At 43.8% G+C, this 25227-nt stretch overlaps 1 protein-coding gene across 4 annotated transcripts in view; it reads right to left on the bottom strand.

Moving 5' to 3' along the window:
• Positions 1 to 5722: 5722 nt before the first annotated feature.
• Positions 5723 to 25227, bottom strand: part of GRIP1 (glutamate receptor interacting protein 1) — a 466465-nt gene continuing 446960 nt past the window's right edge. For all 4 annotated transcript variants that reach the window (XM_068969892.1, XM_068969893.1, XM_068969894.1 and 1 more), the window contains 2 exons: positions 8407 to 8553; positions 5723 to 5950 (listed from right to left, as the gene is read on the bottom strand). In XM_068969892.1, the coding sequence (XP_068825993.1) occupies positions 5723 to 5950; positions 8407 to 8553 (375 nt within the window). The remainder of the gene's footprint in view (positions 5951 to 8406; positions 8554 to 25227) is intronic.

The raw sequence follows: 25227 nt of genomic DNA, 5'->3' as shown, positions 1-25227 counted from the left end.
GTCTTTTTTTCCCTCCTTCTTTTGTTTTCTTATGATTTGATGGCTATTTTTAGCGTTATTATGGACTGCTTTTTCTTTTTTGCGTGTATATCTAGTATTCAGTTTGGGTTTGCTGTTACCATAAGATTTCCATAGAGCAGTGTGTATATAAGTGTGATTGTTTTAAGTGGCTGATCTCTTCATTTCAAATGCATTTTAAATACTCCTCCCTGCATTTGCACTCCTCCCCTCATGATTACTGTTTTTTGAGACCATAATTTACACCTAATTGTTTTTTGTGTCCTTTACCTGTTTATTATAGACACAGGTGCTATTACTGTTTCTCTCTTTTAATCTCTCTACTGGCTTTGTGTGTGGATACTTTCCTACCTTTACTGTATCTTTGCCTTTACTGGTAGATTGTTTCCTTCCATAATTTTCTTGTTTCTGGTTCTGGCCTTTTCTTTTTTGCCTAGAGAAGTTCCATCAACATTTGTAGTGAAGCTAGTTTCGTTGGTGCTGAATTCTTTTAGCTTTTGCTTGTCTGTGAAGTTTTTGATTTGTCCATCAAATCTCGATGAAAATCTTGCTGGGTAGGATATTCTTGGTTGTAGCGTCTTCCCTTTTATCACTTCACATATATTGTACCACTCCCGTCCAGCCTGTAGTTGCTGCTGAAAAATCAGCTTATGGGCTTATGGGAATTCCCCTGTATAATATTTGTTGCTTTTCCCTTGCTGCTTTTAGTATTCACTCTTTCATTTTTGGCATTTTGATTGCAATGTGTCTTGGTGGGTTTGGTTCTCTTTGGGTTAATCCTGTATGAAGCTTTGTGTTTCCTGGATATGGGTTGACTGTTTCCTTCTCCAGGTTAGGAAGGTTTTCAGCTTTCATCTCTTCAAATATTTTGTTCAAGTCCTTTCTCTCTTCTCCTTCTGGCACCCCTATAATGCAAATATTGTGTTTAATGTTTTCCCAGAGCTGTCTTAAACTGTCCTTGCTTTTTTTCTTTTTTCTGATCAGCAGCAGTATTTCTACTGCTGTCTTCCAGCTCTCTCATACACTCTGCTGTGTCGTTTAGCCTAGTATTGATTCTTTCTAGTGTGTTTTTCATGTTAGTTGTTATATTCATCTCTGGTTGTTCATTATATTTTCCAATTCTTAGTTAAAAAGTAACTTCTTGCTCTGTGCATCCATTCTTCTCCCAAGTTCTTGGATCATCTTTACAATCATGACTCTTTACTGTTTCTTGAGTAGATCATGTATCTCTTCTTCTGGAGTTTTATCTTGTTACTTTGTCTTGAATGTAGTCCTCTGATGCCTTGTTTTGTCTGTTGCTATTTATATTTTTATGCATGTGGTAGGTTAGTTATATTCCTCAGCCTGGGAGAAGTGGCACTGTGTAGATGTCCTGTGTGTCCCAGCAGTGAACTCCCCTTGTCACTGAAGCAGTATTCTCTTGGAGTTCCCTTAGAGGGTTGCCTGAATCTTTCTTTTGTGGCTGGCTATGTGGGTGGTATGGTAGGCTTGGTTGGTTCCTAGTCTGGTTGTTTGCCTGGCCTTGCCTTGTGTATATGCTGCTGGCTGCTCTTTAGCTGGGCTTGGTCACAGAGTGGCTGGTCTTGGAACCCTAGGGGACCCTGAGGCTAGTGCTGGCTCACTGGTGAGCTGAGTCAGGGTCCCAAAGACTCTGGGGCTATAGGTGCCCACTGACAGGTGAAGCCAGATCCTGGGAGTAGTGCCAAGCTACTAGCAGTTAAGAGATGTTTTCTGGAGTTTGGCTGCAGGACCCAGAGATCCTAGAATGCATTTTAGATTGTTGTTGTTGGCGGGTCCATTCCAGACTATTGATCATGGGGTCCAGACTGGAGGGTTGCGTTCACCTGCTAGTGAGCAGGACAAGGGCCCAGCTAGTCCCAGGGTGGAGTCTGGCCTGTGTTGCAGGATCATAGTTGTCTTCTTTCTGGTGTCTGCACCCTGGTGGGAGAGGCTGGTCTAGAGCACCAATTTGTGCTCTATGGACCAGCACCAGTTTGTGGCCTGAAGGAATAGGGCCACACAGCAGGAGGTGAGTGGTGGGTGAGCAAGCAAAGCTTCACCTGTATTTATAGCTGCTCCTCATCAGTTGAATTACTGCCTGGGCTCCACTTCCAGTCAGATCAGCAGCAGCATAATAAATGTAATGTGCTTGAGTCATCTCAAACCTGCCCCCATCTGTGGAAAAACTGTCTTCCGTGAAACCTGTCCCTGGTGAGAGAAAGACTGGGGACCGCCGCTCTAGGGGCTTGTGTGGGCTTCCTGTCAGGTTGGGCTGATGCCTGCCCACTGGTGTGTGGAGGTGAATCCTGGCCCTTGGTGTGCAGGGCCATGCCTAGCTATATGTCTAGAGGTGGAGTCAGGTTGTCTTTAGGCAGACTGTGCTGTGTCCCTGCCCAGCTGGTTTCTTGGCCTGAGGTGTCCCCAGCACTGGAGCCTGTAGTCTGTTGGGTAGGGCCAAGTCTTGGTGCTGCTGACCCAGAACATCAGCCACCAGGAGTGTTCATGCAGTTGAATGCTCCCCAACGTCTGACACCAGTGTCCGTGTCCACAGCTCTCCTCTCCAGGAGTCTGCAGAACCAGCAGGTAGGTCTGGCTCAGGCTCCTGTCAGATTACTGCTTTCAGTCTAGATCCTGGTGTGTGTGAGATTTTGCGTGTGCCCTTTGAGAGTGAAGTCTCTATTTTCCAGTCCTGTGAGGCTTCTGCAGTTCCAGCCTTGTTGTTTAGTCGCTAAGTCGTGTCTGACTCTTGGACTCCATGGACTGTAGCCTGCCAGGTTCTTCTGTTCATGGGATTTCCAAGGCAAGAATACTGGAGTGGGTTGCCATTTCCTTCTCCAGGGGGGTCTTTCTGACCCAGGGATTGAAACCGTGTCTCTTGACTAGGCAGGCGGATTCTTTACCCACTAACCCTCAGCACCAGCCTGCTGGCCTTCAAAGCCAAATGCTCTGGGGGCTTGTCTTCCCGGTGCTGGACCCCCGGGCTGGGGAGCCTTATGTAGGGGATTAGAACTCTCATTCTTGTGGGAGAACCTCTGCATTATAATTACTCTCCAGTTCATGAGTCACCCAGCAGGGGGATATGTGATTTGATCATATTGCCGAGCCTCTCCTCCTTTCTTGTTACGGTCCCTTCTGATCTCTTCTGGTAGGTTCTAGTCTTTTCCGTCAGTGGTTGTTCTGCAGATAGTTGTAACTTTGGTGCTTGTGAGAGAAGGTGAGTGCAGGGTCTTCTACTCTGCCATCTTCCACACCTACTCTGTACTTTCATTACATTTATTCCTAAGTATTTTATTTTTGATCCTTTGAGAATATAATTATTTTCTTAATTTGTTTTTGTTCATTAATATATATAGAAATTCAGTTGATTTTTATATATTGATCTTGTATCTTGCAACCTTGCTAAAACATTTATTTGAATAGGTTTTTTTAGCAGATTCCTTAAGATTTTGGTATATACAAGATTGTATCATCTGCAAGTAGAGTTTGTTTTACTTCCTTTCCAATTTAGTTGCCTTTTATTTCGTTTCCTGGTTATGGTGCCCTGGCTAGAACCTCTGGTACCCTGTTAAGTAGAAGTGGCAAGAATGGACATCCTGCCTTGTTCCTGTGAATTTACAAAGCCTGCTAGGCAACTTGCAAAAATGAAAACGTTGGGACTATAAGGTATAGTTTTCTTTTTTTTTAATTTATAAATTTTAATCCTGCTACTAGTTTTTGAAAATATATTTTATGGAGTACATACAGTGTTCTCAGGGGGTAGATATGATCCTTAAGTTAGATTCAAGATCAAGCTTTGTTACCTAATATAAATGTATCATTAGTCTTAGAGGTGTTACCTGTTTGCCAACTGTTTCAGCATTTTTACATATGTGTCCCACTTCTCATGAAAGTATTGGAATGTAGATATGACCCTCAGTATCACAGGAGGGAAGACTGACTCAAGAAAGTAAGTTTCATACTCCCAGTGAGTATCAGAGCTGGAATTCAAACCCAGATCAAATATCAAAACCATAGTTCTTCTCTTCCATGATGCTTTTCAAGTTTATGGCAAAACCTTCCTCCTTTAGAAAATTGTGCAACCATTAGTGTTGTGTAGGGCTCAGTATAGAACACTAAAATATATCCAAAGCACCAAAAAAGAAGGTCATTTTTTTTTTTTTTTGGCTTTTTAAAATCACTGTTTATTCCATTTGGTAGAGGGTTTTTTTTATTCCCATACAAATATTTGCAACAATTTTGAATTCCCCAAAACCATACATAGACGATAAATACCATGCTATTAAAGTATTAAATTTGTACAAAAATACTTTACAGTTTAATACTTGTTTGTTACAAATAAAAATACATATTTAAGTGACTCATGATCTTTTTCGTAACATGATTCTGCTTTATACTTTCTTGCCCTGGCGGTTCTGAAATATGATTGAAATAATATATTTCTTTGCACAGAAACAAAAGGTGAACTTTTTCCTTAAACAAAGGACACAGTGTTCAGTTTACTTAAGCAGTTGTTTTAATTATTGACCAAAATAAAAATGTTTGGAAAATAATTTTTCAGTATGGAGATTCTACAATCAATATACAGATCTATTTTTTTTAAATATTCACCAAATAACAGTTATTAGTGTAACTATTCAAAATAGCTGAACAAATGAAAACAGTTGCTGACAGACATTAAAAGCAACTGTCACAGTTTATTGCTTTGGGGGATGGTAATAATTGGCAATGCATTTTGTGAAAATGTATTTACAATTTCAGTCAGTGGCATGGCTCAGCACAAAAGACAGTCCAGAGTCATTTACGTACATGTGCTGTACACCCCTCAGTATGACCAGTGTTCAAAACATGTCAAGCAGTATGAGTTTCATTTGCCTATCCTTAAGATAAACCTCATTTTAATAGACTCTTCATTTTCTCTTAAATTCTTAGTCTTGAATTTTAAAAATAAGATAATTTAACTAATTCTCAGTGTTACTAAACACCCTAATTCATTGCCAGAGAGTTTTCAGCTATTAAAAAATGTGTCCTTAAAAAAAAACAAACCCCAAAACAGGTCACAAGACATATCCTGTTTGATGATTTGTTGCATAGGGAATAACTTACATCTTAGTTAAAATCATTCCTATACGCGGGCAAAACATGTACCACCACCTATTATGGTCTCCTACGTGCACCGTTGCTGAAACGTCGTAAGATAATTTTATACCTGTACCCCTCCCATAGCAGCAGTCCCAGCAGCTCACCAGACTAGTTCTAGCAGAGCCAGCTTTATGAAAAGCCTTGTCAGTTAAATTCTTCCATGAATAACTTTGTAGTAAGAAACTGATTTCAAAGTGAATTAAGGAAATTAGAGAATATTTTCAAACAGACATTTCTCTTTTTAAAAAGGAACAGGAAGATGGACTTGTGAACAAATGTCCTCTGATGTTAACTGTAGAGAGGGGTGGCCTGTTTTTCTTTTTTTCCACCATTGGGTTTGGCAGGGGATTGCCTGGCATTTACCAGAGTGATCACCAACAAAGAAACCTCTTCAACTTGAAAAGGGAAGTGAACATGAGCCATGAGAGATTTAAAAGACCCCTGTGCTTGCAGTTAATGCCACGTGATTATCTGTGCTTCAGCTGTCACAGAAATCTTAACGGGATTTTTTTTTTTTTAGCACCATGTAGATATCGTCTTTTGTCCCGCTTTATAAAAAGCGTTGCTATAATGTATTAGTGGGTTCTCGTATCTCCAAATTACCACCGTGGCTCGGCTGCTGGAAAAAAGCACTGTTCTGCTCGCTCCATTCTCCTCCTGGTAGAGTGTGTTCTAAGGACTTCTGTGAAGCCAGGGGGTTTCTACTAATCACCAGGTCCAGCTTATTACCAGATTCCGCTATGAGGGGTACAACAAGGCAGCAGTCAAAGTCTCTCGTTCGGACATGGTTAACCTGAAATGGCAAGAAGCACCATGGTGAATTACTGTTATAATTCCCAAAACCCAGAGTAACATTTCAGATATAACAGGTTGATAAAGAGTCTCGAAAGTGCTTAAATGAGCACTCTGTACAGAAAGTCTATCCCAGCCCTGAGCACACTGTAAGAGGGGCATAAGCTTACTTATTCTCTGCTACTAAACTGTAAGGCCCTTGATGGCAGGGAGCAGGGACACATGTAACATCCCCCAGCTGAGCAAATAGCCTTACTCATGGCAGGTGCTCCAAAGTGCTGTCATCCCCAATTTACGGACGAGGAAAGTGAGGCACATAATGGTTAGGAGAAGTGCCTAAGACCAGCAGTTGGTAAGTGGTCCAGAGAGGATGTTGGTGAGCGGTCCAGCAAAGATGTGACCTCAGGCAGTCTGGCTGATTCCGAAGTTTGTGCTGTGCTTTGTTTTTTGTTTTCTTTCTTTTTAAACATTTTTGGCTGCACCCTGCAGCATGTGGGAGCTTAGCTCCCAGACCAGGCACTGAACCCATGCTCCCTGCATTGCAAGGCAGAGTCTTAACCAGTGGGTTGCTGGGGAAGTCCCCCACAACTCGTGCTCTTGATGATACTGAACCACCTCTCTCCGCAGTTCTTATGATCCCAGCCCCTTCTGAGCTTGTACGTGTGCTCATCTTTCACGTTTCCTTATTCTTCCCACCCCCACTGCAAGTTTAAAAACCATCTCCATGCTGCTTCCTCCCAGTCCTTGACTTTTCATTCTCTCTCCCATCTTCTCAGTTTGGGACCTGACCATTATATTGTATTGTTGTTGTTTAGTTGGTAAGTCATGTCCGACTCTCTTGTGACCCCATGGACTGTAGCTTGCCAGGCTCCTCTGTCTATGAGATTTCCCAGGTAAGAATACTGGGGTGGCTTGCCATTTTCTTCTCCAGGGGATCTTCCCGACCCAGGGATTGAACCTGTGTCTCTTGCATTGGCAGGCAGATTCTTTACCGCTGAGCAACCAGGGAAGCCTTATATTGTATAAATGACCCCAGTTGTTCAACATAGGAATGGTGTTTTGAGTGCTCATCCCCTTTAGCCACTCTTGACACCTACTCATCCTGAAAACTCCTTCCTTGGCTCTGATGACACCACATTGCTCTGACCTTCATACCATTTTAACTGCTCACTTTCAGTCCTTTCCCGCCTTTACTTCATCCTATCCTTTAAATTTTGTTTTCCTTAGAGTTCTATCTTCAGTTCTCTTTCTTACTAGAAATCCACCCTAGGCAACTTTATCCAAATCCATGTGTTCAGTATTCCTAATCTTTAGTTTTGGCTCTAACATCTCTCTTAAGCAACAAATGCAAACTGTAAGCTGCCTTACAGACTGCTCCACCAGGATGCACAGAAGGCATTAAAGGGTCAGGTCTGGTACAAACATCTTACCCTTACCCCCCTGGTCTCCTTTCTTGTGGTCCTCCCCTTCTTCACCCTACAGCAGTCCACCTATGACATAATTGTATTGTCTTTCTGAATTATGAACTATGTCATTCTGCTTAAGAAATTAATATACCTCCAGAATAAAGTCTTAAAAGCTTGGCATTCAGTGCCCGTCACAATTCTGAGTCCAGTCTGCTTCTATAGCCTCAGCTTCCACAAAAGTAGGTATGTCTCTAATTTACAGACGTCAAATCATTTGTCCATCATTATTTACTCAACAAATAATGGAGTATCTATGAAAAATCAGAGTGTCCCATAGTCTTAGAACAAGTCTAATTGTTATATTGCCATGGTAAAAAGATCATCCGAATTGGTTTTAAAACTGTCTAATGAATCAGTGTAAACTTGCTTCGGTGAACACGTGTCTAAAAGCCAACCATCAGAGCAGCCTCATGCTTTGAAAATCAGCTATTTAGGGACAAACTCATTCTATTTGAATACATGTTCAAGACTGATGGCGACGCTTCTCCTGTTCCTGCAAAATGCTCTTCCTGAAAACTGGACGTAAGATTTAGGAATTTGCTTTCCTCAGTAAAACCAAACCTGATCATGATATTACTCCATTAAGTAAATATGGTTCAGCTTTTGGATTTTAGATGCTGTGTGAGATGAGCTATCAAACACTGCAAAATGGGAAATGGGAGAATAAGGTAACAGCACGGCAGTGCACCCCAGTTTTCTTGCCTGGAGGACCCCATGGACAGAGGAGCCTGGTGGGCTGTAGTCCACAGGGTTGCAGAGAGACTGACATGAAGCAAGAGCATGCACACATGCCTGTTCTCAAGTTTAGAATCTGCTGGGGAATGTATTCAGGGAAACACACTGTTTCGGTAACTGGTAAATTCTACTAAGGGAAAAAGTGTCTATCCTCTCTAGGAGGGCCTCTGATCTGGTCTTGAGGCAAAGGAGGATGTGTGAGCACTGGTCAAATAAGACTTTAAAGAGTTAGATAAAATTTCATCTGAGGTCTTACCTGTAAGAGCCTATCGTAGGGCTTTAGGCCACCAAGATCTCCTGGCCCAGCTGGGCGAATGTTTTTGACATAGACTCCTTTCTCCAGCAAGCCATCTGCTACACTGAATCCGAAGTCCTCCATGTCAGAGCCCTTGTACAGGGTCACCTGGAAGGTGAGAAAATGGGGGGGGGGTATTTAGGTAGGTTGAGGACTTTTGCCTGTGAAACTTCTTGACGAACCATCTTTTCAAACTAATTTCAGTAACATAATAGATTTGTAACAGATTAGGCAGCTCCCCCAAGTCTTGGCTAGTGGTAAAGAATCCACCTGCCAATGCAGGAGACTTGAGTTCAATCCCTGGGTCAGGAAGGTCCCCGGTGGAGGAAATGGCAACCCACTCTATTGCCTGGAAAACCGCATGGACAGAGGAGCCTGGTGGGCTATAGTCCATGGGGTCGCAAAGAAGCAGCCATGACTGAGCATACCACACACACACACACCAATCGTGAAGATTTTTCTATTCTTCAAGAACATCCTTGGAATTTCCAAAGTCCCACTCAGAACTGGAAAAGGAGGTGTTTGTGTTTTTTTTAACTTGCAATCATCAGGTGTATATAGGTGAGAATTTCCCAGGGGCACGTTCATGTCTCTGTTCCGGAGCAACCCCAGGTGTTGGGAGAAGCCAGAGTTAGCCCTTTGCAGCTGGATATTAGGACTAAGCCAAAGACCTTTCCTTCCTGCTCACCATGCCTGGTGCTGTGCTGGGTACAGTGCTCAGCATATTCTCTGCCTCTAAGCAAGAGCCAGGAAGCCCATCACTGTATTTTCTCTGCTATATCAGTGCTTCAGTACTGTAGGCAAAAAATATTGCGAAAGGGAGAGAGGCAAAGATGGCAGAGTAGAAAGACCCTGAGCTCACTTCCTCTCATGAGCACACCAAAATCACACCTATCTGGGGAACAACCATCGACGAAAAAGACTAGAACCTACCAGGAAATACCTACAACTAAAGGCAAAGAAGGAACCAGAATGAGATGGGGGGGGGCGGGTAGGGTGGACTGGTGATATAATCAAATCCCATCCCCCCCTGGGTGGGCAACCCACAAACGAGAATAATTATACTGCAGAGGTTCTTCTACAGGAGTGAGCGTTCTGAGCCCCACAGTCTGGCTCCCCAGCCCAAAGTTCAACATCAGAAAGATAAGCCCCAGAGCATTTGGCTTTGAAACCAAGTGGGGCTTAACTGCAGGAGCCCCACTGGATTGAGGGGGACACAGACTTCACTGTCATGCACACAAAAATCTCATGCACACCAAGGGTGCCCACAAAATCTCATGCATACCAAGACCCAGGGCAAAAGCATCCATTTGACAGAAGGCTAAGCCAGACCTGCCTGCTGGTCTTGGAAGGTTTCCTGGAGAGGCAGGAGCTTGGCTCACTCTGGGTACATAGACATGGATGGCAGACACACTGGGGAATATTCAGCCACATGAACACTCCTGGCGGCTGCCGTACTGAGTCATTAGCACCAAGACCTGGCCTCACCCACAGGCTATGGGCTCCAGGGCTGGGACACGTGCATGCTTGGTCACTCAGTCATGGCCAGTTCTTTGCAACCTGATGGACTGTAGCAGCCAGGTTCCTCTCTCCATGGAGTTTTCCAGGCAAGAACTCTGAAGTGGGTTGCCGTTTTCTCCTCCAGATCTTCCCGATCCAGGGATCGAACCCATGTCTCCTGTGTCTTGCATAGGCAGGTGGATTCTTTACCACTAGTGCCACCTGGGAAGTCCCCAGACTGGGATGCTTCGGGGCAAACATCCCCGAAGGGCCCTTCCCACTGGAGAGCCAAGACCCAGGTCCACTCACCAGTGGACAGGCTTATGCCTTTCTCTTCAGGAAGCCTGCACAAGCCTCCAGATCAGCCTCACCCACCAGGGGACAGACACTAGAAGCCTGAAAACTATGATCCCACAACGCAAGATGGACCCTACCCTGGTGCCAGCTGAGCCCTGGCCCTGCCCACCAGCAGGCCAATGCACCCTTCTGGATACCACGAACTTCATACCCAACTGTATTGGGAAACTCCCCACCCTCCCTCTGACCCCCTAAATCACTGATCTGAAATGAGCTCTGAGACCCCTGGGCCCTCCAGCCAGACTCTAGGAACCAGCTCTGCCTGCTAGTAGTCCAGCACTAACCCCAGTATCTGATTTCACCTGTCAGTAGGTGGGCAACAGCCCGAGTCTTTGGGACTCTGTGTCTGCCCACCAGTGAGCCAGCACCACCTCCAAGCCCTCCCAGGGTTGCACAACCAACCAACTGGTAACCTGGCCCGACTAAACAGTACTAGCAGCATCTGCATAGAGCAGGGCATGTCAACCAACCAAGCCTACTAGACTGCCTGCATAATCAGCCCACCACAAAGAAGGACCCTTGCAGCCCTCTTAGGGGAACCCCTAGAGCATTTAGCTTCAGTGATGAAAGGGGAGTACACAGCTGGGACGCATAGGACATCTCCTACAGAGGGCCACTTGTCCAAGGTTGAGAAATATAACTAATCTACAATAGACATAAAAATAGAAACAGCAACTGAGACAAAATGAGGTAGCAGAAGATTGTGTTCTAGATCAAGGAATAAAATTCCAGGAGAAGAACTAAATGAAGTGGAGAAAGATGATCCATCTGAGAAAGAGTTCAGAGTAATGATCTTAAAGATGATCAAAGAACTTGGGAGCAGAATAGCTGCAGAGTGAGAAGTTAGAAGTTTTAAATAAACAATTAGAGAATACAGAGAACCACCCAGCAGATGAAGTATACAATAACTAGAATGAAAAATACACTAGAAGGGATTAATAACAGACATTTAAAGAATAGGTAACACCTATTCTTCTGAAACTATTCCAAAAAATTACAGAAATTCCAAAATTTCTGTATTCCAAATTCCTAATTCCAAAAATTCTGTGAGGCCTCCATCACCCTGATACCAAAACCAGACAAAGATATCACACAAAAAAGAAAAATACAGGCAGATATCACTGGTGAACATAGATGCAAAAACTTATCAACAAAATATTGGCAAACTCAATACACTAAAAGGATCATACACCATGATCAAGTGGGACTTGAAGGATTTTTCAGTATCCACAAATCAATCAGTGTGACATATTACATTAACAGGATAAAAAGCATATGATTATCTCAGCAGGTGCAGAAAACACTTTTGATAAAAATTCAACATTCAAAGAAAAAAAACTTAGAAATAAAAATCAACATCCATTTATGATTTTAAAAGTCTTCAGAAAATGGGCATAGATGGACTCTACCTCAACATAATAAAAGCAGTATATGACAAACCCATGGCTAACATCATTTTCAATGGTGAAAAGCTAACAGCATTCCCTCTAAGAACAGGAAAAAAACAAGAATGCCTACTCTTGCCACTTTTCTTCAACATAGTTTTGGAAGTCCTAGCAATCAGAGAAGAAAAACAAAGGGAATCCCAATTGGAAAGGAAAAAGTAAAACTCACTGTCTGCATGTAACATGATATTATACATAGAAAAATCCTAAAAGTGACATTAGAAAAGTACTAGAGCTCATCAATGACTTTGATAAAGTTGCAGGATTCAAAATTAACATACAGAAATCTGTTTTATTTCTGTATACTAACAACTATCAGATATTAAGGAAACAATCCCATTTACCATCACATCAAAAAGGAATAAAATACCTAGGAATAAACTTACCCATGGAGGCAAAAAACCTGTACTCTGAAAACTACAAGACATTGCTCAGAGAAACTGAGGAGGACACAAATAGATGGAAAGTGGGCCATGTTCTTGGCTTGGAGGAATCAATACTGTGAAAATGACCACAGTACCCAAGGCAATCTGCCAATTTAATACGATTCCTATCGAATTACCAATGGCACTTTTCACAGAACCAGAAGAAAACAATTTAAATTTGTATGGGAACACAAAAGACCAAAAATAGTTAAAACAAGCTTGGGAGGAAAACACAGGCAAAACACTAACATAAATCACAGCAGGATCCTCTATGACCCACCTCCCAGAGTAATGGAAATAAAAGCAAACATAAACAAATGGGACCTAATTAAAAGCTTTTGCACAACGAAGGAAACTATAAGCAAGGTGAAAAGACAGCCTTCAGAATGGGAGAAAATAATAGCAAATGAAGCAACTGACAAAGAATCTCAAAAATATACAAGCAGCTCATGTAGCTCAATTCCAGAAAAATAAATGACCCAATCAAAAAATGGATCAAAGAACTAAACAGACATTTTTCCAAAGAAGACATACAGATGGCTAACAAACACATGAAAAGATGCTCAACATCACTCATTATCAGAGAAATGCAAATCAAAACCACAACAAGGTACCATCTCATGCCTGTCAGAATGGCTGCGATCCAAAAGTCTACAAGCAATAAATGCTGGAGAGGGTGTGGAGAAAAGGGAACCCTCTTACACTGTTGGTGGGAATGCAAACTAGTACAGCCACTATGGAGAACAGTGTGGAGATTCCTTAAAAAACTGAAATAGAACTGCCATACAACCCAGCAATCCCACTGCTGGGCATACACACCGAGGAAACCAGAACTGAAAGAGACACGTGTACCCCAATGTTCATCACAGCACTGTTTACAATAGCCAGGACAGGGAAGCAACCTAGATGCCCATCGGCAGATGAATGGATAAGAAAGCTGTGGTACATATACATAATGGAATATTACTCAGCCATTAAAAAGAGTGCATTTGAATCAGTTCTGATGAGGTGGATGAAACGAGCCTATTATACAGAGTGAAGTAAGTCAGAAAAACACCAGTACAGTATACTAAAGGATATATATGGAATTTAGAAAGATGGTAATGATGACCCTTATATGCGAGACAGCAAAAGAGACACAGATGTAAAGAACAGTCTTTGGGACTCTGTAGGAGAAGGCGAGGGTGGGATGATTTGAGAGGGTAGTGTTGAAACGTGTATATTATCATATGTGAAGCGGATCACCAGTCCAGGTTCGATGCATGAGACAGGGTGCTCAGGGCTGGTGCACAGGGATGACCCTTGGGGATGGAATGGGGAGGGAGGTAAGAGGGGGTTTCAGGATGGGGAACACATGTGCGCCCATGGCTGATTCATGTCGATGTATGGCAAAAATCACTACAATACTGTAAAGTAATTAGCCTCCAATTAAAATAAATAATTAAAAAAACAAGCTTGGGAAAGAAGAATGGAATTGGAAGAATCATGCTCCCTGGCTTCAGACTACACTGTCAAAACAGTTTAGTACTGGCACAAAAACAGACAGATATATCAATGGAATGGGATAGAATGCCCCAAGATAAACCCATGCACTTATGGTAATCTATGACAAAGGAGGCCAGAACAATGGAGAAAAGACCATCTCTTCAATAAGTGGTGCTGGGAAAAGAATGAAATTAGAACGTTTTCTAACACCATATACAAAAACAAACTCAAAATTAATTAAAGGCCTAAATGTAAGACTGGATACTATAAAACTCCTCGAGGAAAACAGGCAGAACATGCTTTGATATATAAATCACAGCAATATTTTTTTTGATATGTCTCTTAGAGTAGAAACAAAAGCAAAAATAAACAAATAGAACATAATTAAACCTCAAAGCTTTTGCACAGCAAAGGAAACCATAAACAAAATGAGAAGAAAACCTACAGGAGAAAATATTTGCAAACAATGCAACCAACAAGAGATTAATTTCCAAAATATATAAACAGCTTATAGAGCTCAATATCAAAAAGAAACAACCCAATCAAAAACCAGGCAGAAAACCTAAATAGACATCTCTCCAAAGGCAATATACAGATGGCCTACAGGCACATGAAAAGAAGTTCGATATTGCTTATTTTTAAGAAATGCAAATTGAAGCTACAATGAGGTATCGCCTCACACCAGTCAGAATGGCCATGATCAGAAAGTCTGCAAATAACAAAAGCTGGAAAACACTATGGAGTTTCCTCAGAAAACTAAAGACAGAATTACCATATGATCCTGCAATCCTACTCCTGGGCATGTATCTGGACAAAGCTATAATTCGAAAAGATACACGCACCCCAGAGTTCACAGGAGCACTACAATGGCCAAGACATGGGAGCAATCTCAATGTCTGTTGAAAGATGAATGGATAAAGAAGTGGCACGTATATACAATGGAGTATCACTCAGCCGTTAAAATGAATGAAATAAGGCCATTTGTAGCAATATGGATGGACCTAGAGATGATCATATTAAGTAAGTCAGAAAAAAACAAATGCCATGTGATAGCACTTAATGTGGAATCCAGAAAAACTGAAACAAATGAACTTATTTATGAAACAGATAAGACTCACAGACACAGAAAACAAACTTGTGGTCACCAAAGGGGAAGTCACTGTAAGAAGAGGCGATAAATTAGGAGTTTGGGATTAACAGATACATACTACTATATATAAAATAGCTCAACAACAAGGACCTATTTTATAGCACAGAAATTATATTCAGTATTTTATAGTAGCCTATAATGGAAAAGAATCCAAAAGAGAATATATATATATATACATATAACTGAATCACCTGGCTGAACACTTGAAACATTGTAAGTGAACTACAGTTCATTTTTTAAAGAAGTCTTAGAAGACCTAGAAGTACTCCTTTAAGGAACACCCGCCCCTGGGGCCCGGCTTGAGTAGCTCCCTCACTCCTCTTGGGTTTGGTTTCGCAATTCCAGCCATTCACCCTTCTCAGCTATGGGCCTCAGCCTGTTCTCTCTGCATTAAGGCCAGTGCCACCAGCTGAAGTTTTCCCCAACCCCCAGGCCTCCTCCTGACCACCCACAAGAGATAGTCTGAGGTTCACACGTTCATCAAATGTATACTGAGTCTTTCCATGTTCTGAGCACGGTTCCAAGTGCTGAGAAACAGCAGTGAAAGAGAGAGGGGGGCAGAGAGAAGAGGTTGCCTTCCAGAGGGAAACACATTCATGTGCCATGTCCACCGAGACCCACTGTGCTGGACACCAGCCAGTGTGCTCAGCAAGTCACACTCATTTAACAATGTGACTGCTTTTTTCAGTAAGGTTTGCGGCACACCCTCTGCAACAACCAGTGCACATATCAAGCAATGATTGTGGTTTGCTTTTTAACTCTGATTATTTTAAAATGCTCTGGAAGAGGAAATAGCAACCCACTCCAGGCGTCTTGTCAGTCCATGGGATTGCAAAGAATTTGGCATGCCTGAGCGACTGAGCACATTTTAAAATGTATATTTCTTTTAACACACATCATACCCGAAATACATTCTTGCAAAGGAGTAAAACAGTTTAGAGGTATATAGGGCAAAATGTGAAGATTAATACTCTCTAAGCAGGAGAGTATTATTATTCTATACCCAGTTATTTCACTTCAGAGAAGTATGGAATGATGAAGGAAATACAAAGTGGTCATTTGTGGATTTTCATGTCACTGGGCAGAGAACTAATATATCAAGCTGGCGGGGTCAAGTCTAATCACAGGCAGCCTTGGTGGTTTCTGCCGTGTTGGAGGTGAGGAAATTCAAGCTCGCCCACAGTTACAGGGGTACTGAATAGCGGGGGCACCTCTGTCTGACTCCAGTCACTCAACTATTATATTCTAATGCCACGCAAGTGCCTCATTTCATAGATTCTAAGATGTAGTTTTTTTTCCTTCATGTTTTCAGTTCTCTGAAATCAGGCTGTGTTTTATAGGCAGAGGTATATTCAGTTCAGTTCAGTCGCTCAGTCGTGTCCGACTCTTTGCGACCCCATGAATCGCAGCACGCCCTACGAAATAGGGTATAGCAACATCTCACCCCACCTGCCTATTTCCCACAATACACTAGAAGGGAAGGGGCCAGAATTTTGTTACATCTTTGCTTTATGAGGAAAAAAAAAACCAGCCCTGTCCTGAACAGATGCATCGCCATCTCTTAGACTGGTGAAACTGCAGTGTCTTGAACCCCACTCTGAACTGACATCTGCCAAGTTCTGAGCACACTGAAATTTGCTCTCCGTGGTACTTCACACACCAGAGGGGCTAGTACATGTTCTGAAAAGGAAATGAGGGGACTAATACTACTTCATTTAACATTGTGTTTCTTACCCATCTTGCAGGATTGTTAGGGTCAAGTCAGATATCATCACTGGTAAACTCATGATGGCTGTGCTTTATTGCTGTATTGTTTTTTCACTGCTATATCCTCAGTCCTTCAAATAGTACCTAGCACACCGTAAGGTTCACCTGGCCCTTACGATGTGCTAGATGGGTAAGAAACACAATTTTAAATGAAGTAGTGTATGTGAAGTTTTAAGACCTGAAATAACCTGACATATGTGGAAAGATCACGTTCGTGGCACTCACTCACACAATCAGAAAGTCCTACCTGACTACAGAAGAGGTGCGCGAGTGTGTTAGCAAAATCCAGTCCCCACATTTGACATGTACCTTCATGATGCATGCGTGCTCAGTTGCCAAGTCATGTCCTGATTCTTGTGACCCCGTGGACTGTAGCTCATGAGGCTCCTCTGTCTGTGGGATTACCCAGGCAGGAATACAGGAGAGGGTCAGGTGATCCATGGGGAGAGAATGAATCCATGAACGAGAGAATATCCATGAATGAAAGAATGATCCATGAGTGAGAAAACATCCCCTCACCCAAAGCGAAAGTCATCAGGAGGGGAGGATGTGTTTTTGTTGGTAACCTGGGCTCAGATAAAGGCCTGACGGGAGATGTGGGAGGTGTCCACTTCCCGAGTCCCTTGAGGGGGGCAAGGATCCTTGGTTTATTCACTGATATATCCCAAACGCCTTAAATGGTACCTGCTACATTGTAGAGCTAGTATTTTGTTGAACAGATGAAGTGACTGGTTCTGACATACCACGTGGTTGAGTTTGGAGACTAGTCAGAACTGGCCATGATGTGCTCTGTGTGTGAACGGAGAGGGATTTAATTCTGAGGGTCAGGCCACATCCTGCCTCCGTGGTCCCAGGGCCATGCTGGAAATGAGCAAAGGCAAAAAGCTGCAGGGTGGCTGGGACTGGGCAGGACAAAGCTCCACAGTGACATCATGTGACCTATGACATTGGAGCCAGGTCTGTCTGCCCTCCCTTTGAGCAGAGGAAGCCCCAGTCTTGTACAGGGAGTAGGGTGGGACGTGTGTGCTAAGTCGCTTCAGTCGTGTCTGACTCTCTGCACCCTCATGGCCCATAGCCCACCAGGCTCCTCTGACCACGGGATTCTCCAGGCAAGAATACTGGAGTGGGTTGCCATGCCCTCCTCCAGGGGATCTTCCCCATCCAGTGACTGAACCTCCATCTCTGACGTCTCCTGCATTGGTAGGTGGGTTCTTTACTATGAGCACCATCAGGGAAGCTCCAGGGTGGGATGTAGGGTTCTCCAACTTGAGATGCAGGATTTCTTGCTAATAAAGCTGTGGGACTTGTGTGAGTACATTGAAAAGCAAACCAGATGCTACTTTTTCTACCAAGTTTGTGGAACAGATCATACGGTTTGTACAAGAAAGGCAAAATGAATGCCAATTCTTTCCTTTCATTTTTAAAATAGAGAATTAGTGGACTAAATATTTCCAGTGGTGGCCCAAGGAGGTTTTTTCCAGTGGGGAGGGGAGTGACCTTTTAAAAGTACATTATCAATATGAATCTATGGGTCTTTTTATATATAATGTGTTACAATCAACTGCAACATTCTTTTGTAGCTCAAGTTTCCTCATTTTTGGCCAAGTGGAGTCCTTCATGTTGATGTCATGTTGATATCATGATATGACCCACTTGCTCTGATAACGTCTCTGCTTTTTGGCACAAGATATCACAGACTAATAGAAGCAACAGTTAGAACACCAGACATGGAACAACAGGCTGGTTCCAAATTGAGAAAGGAGTACATCAAGGCTGTATATTGTCATCCTGCTTATTTAACTTATATGCAGAGTACCTCATGCAAAATGCTGGCTGGCTGAACCACAAGCTGGTATCAAGATTGACCATAAAGAAACCTGAGTGCTGAAGAATTGATGCTTTTGAACTATGTTGTTGGAGAAGACTCTTGAGAGTCCCTTGGACTGCAAGGAGCTCAAACCAGTCAATCCTTAAAGAAATAAGTCCTAAATATTCATTGGAAGGACTGATGCTGAAGCTGAAACTCCACTACTTCGGCCACGTTTTATGAAGAACTGACTCAATGGAATAGACCCTGATGCTGGGAAAGATTGAGAACATGAGGAGAAGGGGGTGACAGAGGATGAGATGGTTGGATGGCATCACTGACTCAATGGACATGGAGTCCACTGAGTTTGAGCAAACTCAAACAGTGGAGTTTGAGCAAGCTCATGGAAGCCTGGCATGCTGGAGTCTATGGGGTCACAAAGAGCCAGGCACGACTGTGCGATGAACTGAACTGATCATAGACTCGAGCTTCCTGGTGGCTCAGCAATAAAGAATCCACCTGCAATGCAGGAGACGGGGGTTCAGTCCCTTTGTAGGGAAGATCCCCTGGAGGAGGGCATGGCAACTCACTCCAGTATTCCTTCCTGGAGAATCCCATGAACAGAAGAGCCTGGTAGGCTACAGTCCAGAGGATCGCCAAGAGTCAGACACAACTGAAGCAACCGAACACACACGCACCTCATAGACTCGCCATGGATATTTCCTACCTCGAAACACTTCAGGTTTATTTCTAGGCCCTTCCATCTTTCATGTTCTTTCATCGAAGGTAGGAAGAGGAGGAGTAGGGGGAGATGGGTGCAAAGGAGGAGGGGGTGGAGGTGACAAACAGCTAACATGCTTGGTGACCATCTGTTACTCTTGGGACTGGTTTACTAGTGTATGAAGTGTCTCTACCCAAGGCCCCAGCTTTTGCACTGCTCTTTGGCTCTGTCTCTGGGATCTCTCGTCCTTCTGCTCCCTTTCCACGTTTGTTCCGAGTCATGGTCTCTCCACTGACAAGCAGCTCACCCATAGGGGATGGTGGCACATCATAGTTATCTCTGTTGTATTAGTAATTAAGTATAGGCTTGGAGAGCAGTCCCGTGGACCCTCTGGCTGGTTGCTAAGTGGGCTGGCGTTTTCTCTGCAAGCCTAGCCACGCTCTTCAGTCATATCTGACTATGAGAGTCACAAAGCCTATGTTTGCAATGGACATCAGGAAGCCCACTTCAGTCTTAGCTCTGAGACATGTTTCTCAACACAGTGAACTAGAATCCCTGCAAGGGGGAAACATTTGTTGCAGACCTAGAATAACAGTAAAGTTCTTCATTGCTCAACTGGCCTGTGATTCTCGGGTGTTTCCTCCACAGTATGGAACCCAGAAGGGGCAAAAGGGTAAGTGTCACTAAACACTGCCAACACCAGGCAGTGGGGATACACTAACCGCAACAGTAGAGATGGATGTCGACTAGTGCCAGGCTAGCAGATTAGCTCATTAACTGTAAAGTCACAGTTGCTGGCTAAGAGGCTTGGCTCTCCTGAACCTTAGACTTGATGTATCTCTATGGCAAACTCCTCAGGATGAGAGACTAATATATGGTTTAAATATGAAAGTAATCTGTTTCTCTAGAAAGATTTCCTAAGGTTAGAGGAGACTGAATTTTAATAGCCAGTTCTATGATTCTCTTCGAAGTAGCAAACAACAAAATGAAGCTTTAAAATGATACAGACGTAAGACTCCAGGAATCAATAATTCACAGAAATAGGACACACAGCTGGCTGGTCTCAAAATCAGCTGCAATAAATTGTGCCATGTGGCTGCTGCTCTCCTGCTTAGCTGCAGACAGGTAGCGGTTACTTCTGATGTATTTCCTGTCCAAAAATAATTCTAAGGATTGCAAGGTTTAAGTTGCATTTCCCGCCCCCCACAGATGAACCCCTTAACCAGGCACTTTCCGATATATGATTGCTTTGATCTCCCAGCAACTCTGTGTGGCAGAAGCATGCCTTTCCCACTAATGAGGACACTGACTTTTGAACTTGACGAATGGACTTGTCCAGGTGGAATACAATAAGCCTGAGGATTTCAGTATTAGAGTATCTGACCTCATCTGCTATGTTCCTTCCACTGAATCATGATTTTTTTTTTTTTTCTTGACACATACTCTCCTAGCTGGTCAGGCAGTTCTTATCCATTTCCAACTGCCCAAGAAACTAAAGATGAATCGTTTATCATGTCTGCTGTATTTCTTCTCATCAGAGCTCTTCTGTGGTTTTCCCCCAGCATCTGTGCACACTGCTCCCAGCTGCGCTAGCTCTTCACGCTCCAGCTCTTTGTGCTCCACCCTCACCCAGGAAAATCAAGATTTTTCTTGTAAGGTCTCTATTCTGTGCCAGGCTACCTTGGGGGAATCTGGATTATGAACACAATGCTAGATTTTTCTGTTCCAAAAGGGCCAACGAGCCTCATGAAACAACACTCTGGGTAAGGATACAGTTCTACAAAACTCACTTCAGTTTTAACCACTTGTCAATACATGCTGCAACTGCCTCTAACCCTCCTGAGAACGGAAGCCTTAACAGAAGGTGCAGGACTTCACCATAATTCAAGTTGAGCTTTCATTGGTATTTCTAAGCAAGTTCATCCGCAGGTCTGAATAACGTCCTTGAGGCAAAGATCAGAAACTTAATGCTGTGTTTTCAGTTTTGAGTCCCATGAAAAGCCTTGGCAGCAGAGCCAGGTCTCTGCACTTGGATTTTAAGGGCAAGTGTGTCTAGTGTCTTGGCCATGTCATGGTGAGTGATCGCCACCCCAGAAGCAGTTCCTATGCCCTGGCAGCCTCCCTGTGACTCAGCCCTTTGCTTGATGGCCTTTAAGGACCAAACCAACACCTACTTCAGAGACGGTTCCAGTTTGCCCACAAACCACCGGGTACTTGGGTTTATTCTTCCAGACACCACTGGGGTAGCCCTGTTCCTTTAAACTTGACAATTCAAGGCATGAATTGACTTTGAGGACAATCCTATACTACCAGTGGGGCTGGAAGAAAATAATAAGGTATGGATTTTCTAGTTAGTTACCATCAGCTCTGCCCCTGGGCCTTCCCACTTGCCCAGCCAGCACCAAGTCAGCCCAGCTTGACCAAAGACCGTTCCTGCATGTCAACTCAGGATGGCCTGCTGGCCTCCCCACACCCGCCCCTGCTCTCTGGCTCCTGCGCCCTCTCTAGCTTGGCTCCCCGCCAGGTCTCAACTCAAGCCCCCAGTTCTCAGTTCCACCAGGAGCCCACCGACCTCCATAACCTACAGACCCATGTGGGCAAAATGTCGTTGCATATGTCGAGGGTAGGGAGTTCCCCACACCACCAAACAACTCTGCAACATTAGATGGCTGTCCTACAGTTCAACTCAATTCTGAAATTATCCACACAGCGGCCGTGTCAGATCCCACAGGTTAAGGGTTCCATCCTACATTACCTGACCCCTACTCCACCATTTCAGACAATGGTCTTCAGACCCAGGTCATCACTCATACCTTTGCCCAACCGGCTGTATCTCAGAGGTTCCAGCAGCCTCCTCCTTGGGTTTGAGTAACCTACCAGAGTGGCTCACAGAACTTACCAGATCACCAGTTTATTACAAAATGGTATAATTCAGGAATGCCAGATGGAAGAGATACCTTGGGGGCAGGTTTTGTGGAAAGGCTGTAGAACCTCTATGTTCTCTTCAGGCCCTGATTGCAACCCTCCCCAACCCCATCCCTACATCCCATGTGCTCACCAACCTGGACGCTCCTGGAGACCCATCCTTTTGGGGCTTTACAGAGGCTTCACTACACAGGAATGACTGTTTAAGCCATTGGCCATTGGTGACTGATTTCACCTGTAAACTCTCTCCCTGGAGGTCAGCCGTGGGACTGAAGCCTCCAAACCTCTAATCACAGGGCTGGCTCCACTGGCAATCAACCCCCACCCTTAAGTGCATCTAAAAAGCAACTCATTCAGTTCAGTTCAGTAGCTCAGTCATGTCCCACTCTTTGAGACCCCATGGACTGCAGCACACCAGGCCTCCCTGTCCATCACCAACTTCCAGAGTTTACTCAAACTTATGTCCATTGAGTCGGTAATGCCATTCAACCATCTTATCCTCTGTCGTCCTCTTCTCCTTCCACCTTCAATCGTTTCCAGAGTCAGGGTCTTTTCCAGTGAGTCAGTTCTTCACATCAGGTGGCCAAAGTATTGGAGTTTCAGCTTCAGTGTCAGTGCTTCCAATGAATATTCAGGACTGATTTCCTTTAGGATGGACTGGTTGGATCCCCTTGCAGTCCAAGGGACCCTCAAGAGTCTTCTCCAACACCATGGTTCAAAAGCATCAATTATTTGGCGCTCAGCTTTCTTTATAGTCCAACTCTCAGCAGTGACCACAGGACTGGAAAAGGTCAGTTTTCACTCCAATCCCAAAAAAGTCAATGCCAAAGAATGCTCAAACTACCGCACAATTGCACTCATCTCACACACTAGTAAAAAAATGCTCAAAATTCTCCAAGCCACACTTCAGCAATACGTAAACTGTGAACTTCCAGATGTTCAAGCTGGTTTTAGAAAAGGCAGAGGAACCAGAAATCAAATTGCCAAGATCCGCTGGATCACTGAAAAAGCAAGAGAGTTCCAGAAAAACATCTATTTCTGCTTTATTGACTATGCCAAAGCCTTTGACTGTATGGATCACAATAAACTGTGGAAAATTCTGAAAGAGATGGGAATACCAGACCACCTGACCTGCCTCTTGAGAAACCTGTATGCAGGTCAGGAAGCAACAGTTAGAACTGAATATGGAACAACAGACTGGTTCCAAATAGGAAAAAGAGTAGGTCAAGGCTGTATATTGTCACCTTGCTTACTTAAGTTATATGCAGAGTACATCATGAGAAACTCTGGACTGGAAGAAGCACAGGCTGGAATCAAGATTTCCGGGAGAAATATCAATAACCTCAGATATGCAGATGACACCACCCTTATGGCAGAAAGTGAAAAAAGAACTAAAGAGCCTCTTGATGAAAGTGAAAGAGGAGAATGAAAAAGTAGGCTTAAAATTCCACATTCAGAAAACTAAGATCATGGCATCTGGTCCCATCATTTCATGGCAAATAGATGGGGAAACAGTGGAAACGGTGGCTGACTTTGTTTTTGGGGGCTCCAAAATCACTGCAGATGGTGACTGCAGCCATGAAATTAAAAGACACTTACTTCTTGGAACGAAAATTATGACCAACCTCAGTTCAGTTCCGTCGCTCAGTCGTGTCCGACTCTTTGTGACCCCATGAATCACAGCATGCCAGGCCTCCCTGTCCATCACCAACTCCCGGAGGTCACTCAAACTCACGTCCATCGAGTCAGTGATGCCATCCAGCCATCTCATCCTCTGTCGTCCCCTTCTCTTCCTGCCCCCAATCCCTCCCAGCATCAGAGTCTTTTCCAATGAATCAACTCTTCGCATGAGGTGGCCAAAGTACTGTAGTTTCAGCTTTAGCATCATTCCTTCCAAAGAAATCCTAGGGCTGATCTCCTTCAGAATGGACTGGTTGGATCTCCTTGCAGTCCAAGGGACTCTCAAGAGTCTTCTCCAATACCACAGCATCAATTCTTCGGCACTCAGCCTTCTTCACAGTCCAACTCTCACAGCCATACATGACCACAGGAAAAACCATAGCCTTGACTAGACGGACCTTAGTTGGCAAAGTAATGTCTCTGCTTTTGTCAGCAAAGATCCATTTAGTCAAGGCTATGGTTTTTCCAGTGGTCATGTATGGATGTGAGTGCTGGACTATAAAGAAAGCTGAGTGCTGATGCTTTTGAACCGTGGTGTTGGAAAAGACTCTTGAGGGTCCCTTGGACTGCAAGGAGATCCAACCAGTCCATCCTAAAGGAGATCAGTCCTGGGTGTTCATTGGAAGGACTGATGCTAAAGTTAAAACTCCAATACTTTGGCCACCTCATGCGAAGAGCTGACTCATTTGAAAAGACCCTGATGCTGGGAAAGATTGAGGGCAGGAGGAGAAGGGGACGACAGAGGATGAGATGATTGGATGGCATTACTGACTCAATGGACATGAATTTGGGTAAACTCTGGAAGTTGGTGATGGACAGGGAAGCCTGGCATGCTGGGGTTCATGGGGTCGCAAAGAGTCGGGCATGACTGAGCGACTGAACTGAACTGAACTCACATCCATACGTGACTCCTGGAAAAACCATAGCTCCGACTAGATGGACCTTTGTTGGCCAAGTTACCACCTACCAAACTTTCACTGCGCTGAGCACTAACAGTGCTGGTTTAATTTCCTCATTCCAAGCAATGCTGTGGTATGGCACTACACAGGTCCTCAAATAAGAATGAACTTCGTGCTTCATCTAAGGGGAAGAAAGAAAGCAGCTCTAGGCTAAACCGCTATCAATGTGATCCTCACTGCAGCCCTGTCAGATGCTCAATAGACATGCAATGGAGCAGAAGGATGTTGGAAGAAGAGCTTCAGCAGGCTTCTTTCCAAGGGCCTGGAGAGAAACACAATGACCCTCAGGGAGTCACCCTATTTGTAAGTGAACATTCCGTAGATAACAGAATACAAACTATTAATAAATGCATTTGATCACAAAAGAGACAAGCAAAGCCATCAGAAGAAGAAGAATGATCCCCAAGCCAGGGCTAGACTTAAGGGAAATTATTTCTGAAGAGGGATGGTGGTGGGTCCTTGACAGAAACGAGAGATCAAAGACTGGGAAATCAGGCACACTGCAACACTGCCTAACAAGCCCGCCTAAGGGTCATCTGAGTCTAAGGTACTGCATCTCTG

Source organism: Capricornis sumatraensis, chromosome 4, assembly GCF_032405125.1.
Source record: "Capricornis sumatraensis isolate serow.1 chromosome 4, serow.2, whole genome shotgun sequence".
Classification (NCBI taxonomy): Eukaryota; Metazoa; Chordata; class Mammalia; order Artiodactyla; family Bovidae; genus Capricornis; species Capricornis sumatraensis.
The sequence above is the reverse complement of the archived record's forward strand: the minus strand, read 5'-3'. Positions and strand labels throughout refer to the sequence as shown.